General features: G+C 37.7%; 1 protein-coding gene across 3 annotated transcripts in view; it reads left to right on the forward strand.

Moving 5' to 3' along the window:
- TFB2M (transcription factor B2, mitochondrial) overlaps positions 1 to 2,354 on the forward strand; it is a 17,238-nt gene extending 14,884 nt beyond the window's left edge. For all 3 annotated transcript variants that reach the window (XM_025877605.2, XM_073899891.1, XM_025877606.2), the window contains 2 exons: positions 492 to 664; positions 1,495 to 2,354. In XM_025877605.2, the coding sequence (XP_025733390.1) occupies positions 492 to 664; positions 1,495 to 1,669 (348 nt within the window). In that variant the 3' untranslated portion in view covers positions 1,670 to 2,354. The remainder of the gene's footprint in view (positions 1 to 491; positions 665 to 1,494) is intronic.
- The last annotated feature ends 261 nt before the right edge of the window (positions 2,355 to 2,615 follow it).

Below are 2,615 nucleotides of genomic sequence, written 5' to 3' on the forward strand. Positions count from 1 at the left end.
TTTTTTTTTTTTTTTTTAAAGATTTTATTTATTTATTTGAGAGAGGGAGAATGAGAGATAGCACGAGAGGGAGGAGGGTCAGAGGGAGAAGCAGACTCCCCGCTGAGCAGGGAGCCCGATGTGGGACTTGATCCCAGGACTCCAGGATCATGACCTGAGCCGAAGGCAGTTGCTTAACCAACTGAGCCACCCAGGCACCCCGGTAATCCACTCCTTTAATAACAAACACGAAGCGAGCTCCTCTTTGTCCTGGAGAGAGCCATTATCTCATCCCTCAAGGCAGGTGGCTTGCTGCAGACAACCCTGAGGAACTGCCCAGGTAAAGAGTGGTTAGGGCCTTGCGTTCTTGGCACACCCAGCAAGAACGTACAGGACCCCACGGGATGTGTGGTGCTTGCCCTTCCAAGAGCTAGTTTGAATGAGTAAGCAAACTCTGTCTTGCTCTGGCAGCATTTTATGACTAACACAATTTATTCTTTTTCTCTCTCCAGAAACCATTAGAACAAATAAATAAACAAGTAGGACAAAACATGTGTTTAATTCAACTGACTCCTCTTCCGAATTTATTTACAGAAAATTTAACATCTGTTAACTATGATGTATTTTTTCACATGTTAAAGCAGTGTTTTATGAAGCGTCATTTCAAGCTAATGGACCATTTACAGTAAGTAAGAAGAATAAAAGCAAGTATAAAAGTGGCAATTTAATGTGAGAATTATGCTTTTCATGTTAGCGGTCCATTTTCTGGATCTTGTATATCTTGATTAACAGAGTTAGGTACCATGTTTTCACTCATCTCTTTCTTCACAACACTTCCTTCCCCAGTGCACATTTTGAGAAAAATAAAATTCAATTTTCCACATAGTCTCCTGAGCTTAATTTTTTTTTTCATTTGAAGAAAACAACTAGGGAAGCCCACCAGTAGTTCCTCTTTGTCAGAGTATATGTCCAGGATTGACTTACGTGGAGAACTAGCTGCTTGCCAGTGACCGAGATGGGAGCAGCATCGGTGGTGGCAAACCCACCACCTACCTTTTCTCACTGTTTATCCCCTGTGGTTTTATTTCCTAGCCCAAGGAGGCATGGATTATTCTACCACCCTAGTCCTCCTGTCCTGGACCAGATTTTAAGTTTTTACCTAAAGCTTTATAAAAATTATAGCTGTTACTGCATCCTTGGTATCTACATAACTTTTCCATGAGGATGATGGGTACAGTTCTGTAAGTTATGCATGACCTCTTGGAATCAGCAGCCCATGGTCATTCAGAGTCCTGTCAGAATGGGTGAAACTCTGAATGAGCTGTTGAATGAACAGATGAAACTTCAGAAATGATAGTAAAAGCTATACATTATATGCAAACTCTTAAAACCAAATAAGATTAATTATATACCCATAAGTTAAGCATTTTAAATTGGGCATAGAAGCCATCTCTACCAATATTTACTGCAGTTATAAAAGGAATTAAGCAGATTTACTTTGTGTTTCTTTTGTAGGTTATTGAGTCCAGTTAATGCAACAGCTATATTGAAGCAAATAGAGAAACATGGAGACATGAAAATAACAGATCTGTACCCTCAAGACTTTAAACAGCTTTTTGAAACTATAGAGTGTTCCAAAGAATCCTGTAGGTGGCTATTTGATGATTGCATGGAAGAGATGATCATGTAGGGAACTTGACTGGCCCACATTAGCTGGAGCCATTGATTTATTTGGAAATTATGACACAAATGGAAGAGAACTAAGTTTGAAAAGCTTCCAGCCTTTCAACAGAAGATAACTGTTCTTGTTTTGCAGCTGGGGCAGGTAACTTCTTCTGAAGGTGATACCTTTAGTAAACTGGATAAAACCATGGCTGCTATTTTATTCACAAAAAATAAAATGAAAACTTAGTTAATTGTGGATTTGATCAGATTGCATTTGTTTTGTTTTAAATTCCTATCTTCTGTAGACATACTGGTAGTTGTAGGGTATTGCCAGATGAAATTTAATTTTAAAAATCCCTTTGGCCCAGCGTGCCTGGCTGGCTCAGTCAGTAGGGTGTGTGACTTGATCTCAGGGTTGTGAGTTTAAGCCCCACGTTGGGGGTAGAGCTTACTTAAAAAAAATCCCTTTGGCCAAATACCTTACATTGTATTAACTTAAATATTCCATTTTCACTGTTGATTTTTGCTTCCTCCTGGAGGGCAAAAGAGTTTGTACATTATTAAGCTTAGAAAGTAAAGTAAAATGATTTAAGTGTTTTGTTTTAGTTTTTCAGATTGTTGAATTATATTATCAAGTACTGTACAATGAAATTATTTCAATTTTAATATGGTTTAAACTTTTTTCAAAATTAAAATACTTTAAGTAATAAGATTTTGTGATTTGTTGGTCTCTATCTAATGAAATACTAAATTGAACCTAAGTTATTCATTTTAAATTGTTATGTACAGTCAATGTGCATTCAGTGAGTAATTCAATCTGTATTATTCAAAAGTTGCTTGAATTTTTGTTATATCAAGAAAGTTCATCTGAAGTTAGACCTTTACATGAACCTAGATGGAATTAAGAATGTCTTCTTAGGGGGCGCCTGGGTGGCTCAGTCGTTAAGCGTCTGCCTTTGGCTCAGGTCATG

Source organism: Callorhinus ursinus, unplaced genomic scaffold, assembly GCF_003265705.2.
Source record: "Callorhinus ursinus isolate GAN/ISIS: 27379988/994484 unplaced genomic scaffold, GSC_fseal_2.0 scaffold13, whole genome shotgun sequence".
In the NCBI taxonomy this organism is placed as follows: domain Eukaryota; kingdom Metazoa; phylum Chordata; class Mammalia; order Carnivora; family Otariidae; genus Callorhinus; species Callorhinus ursinus.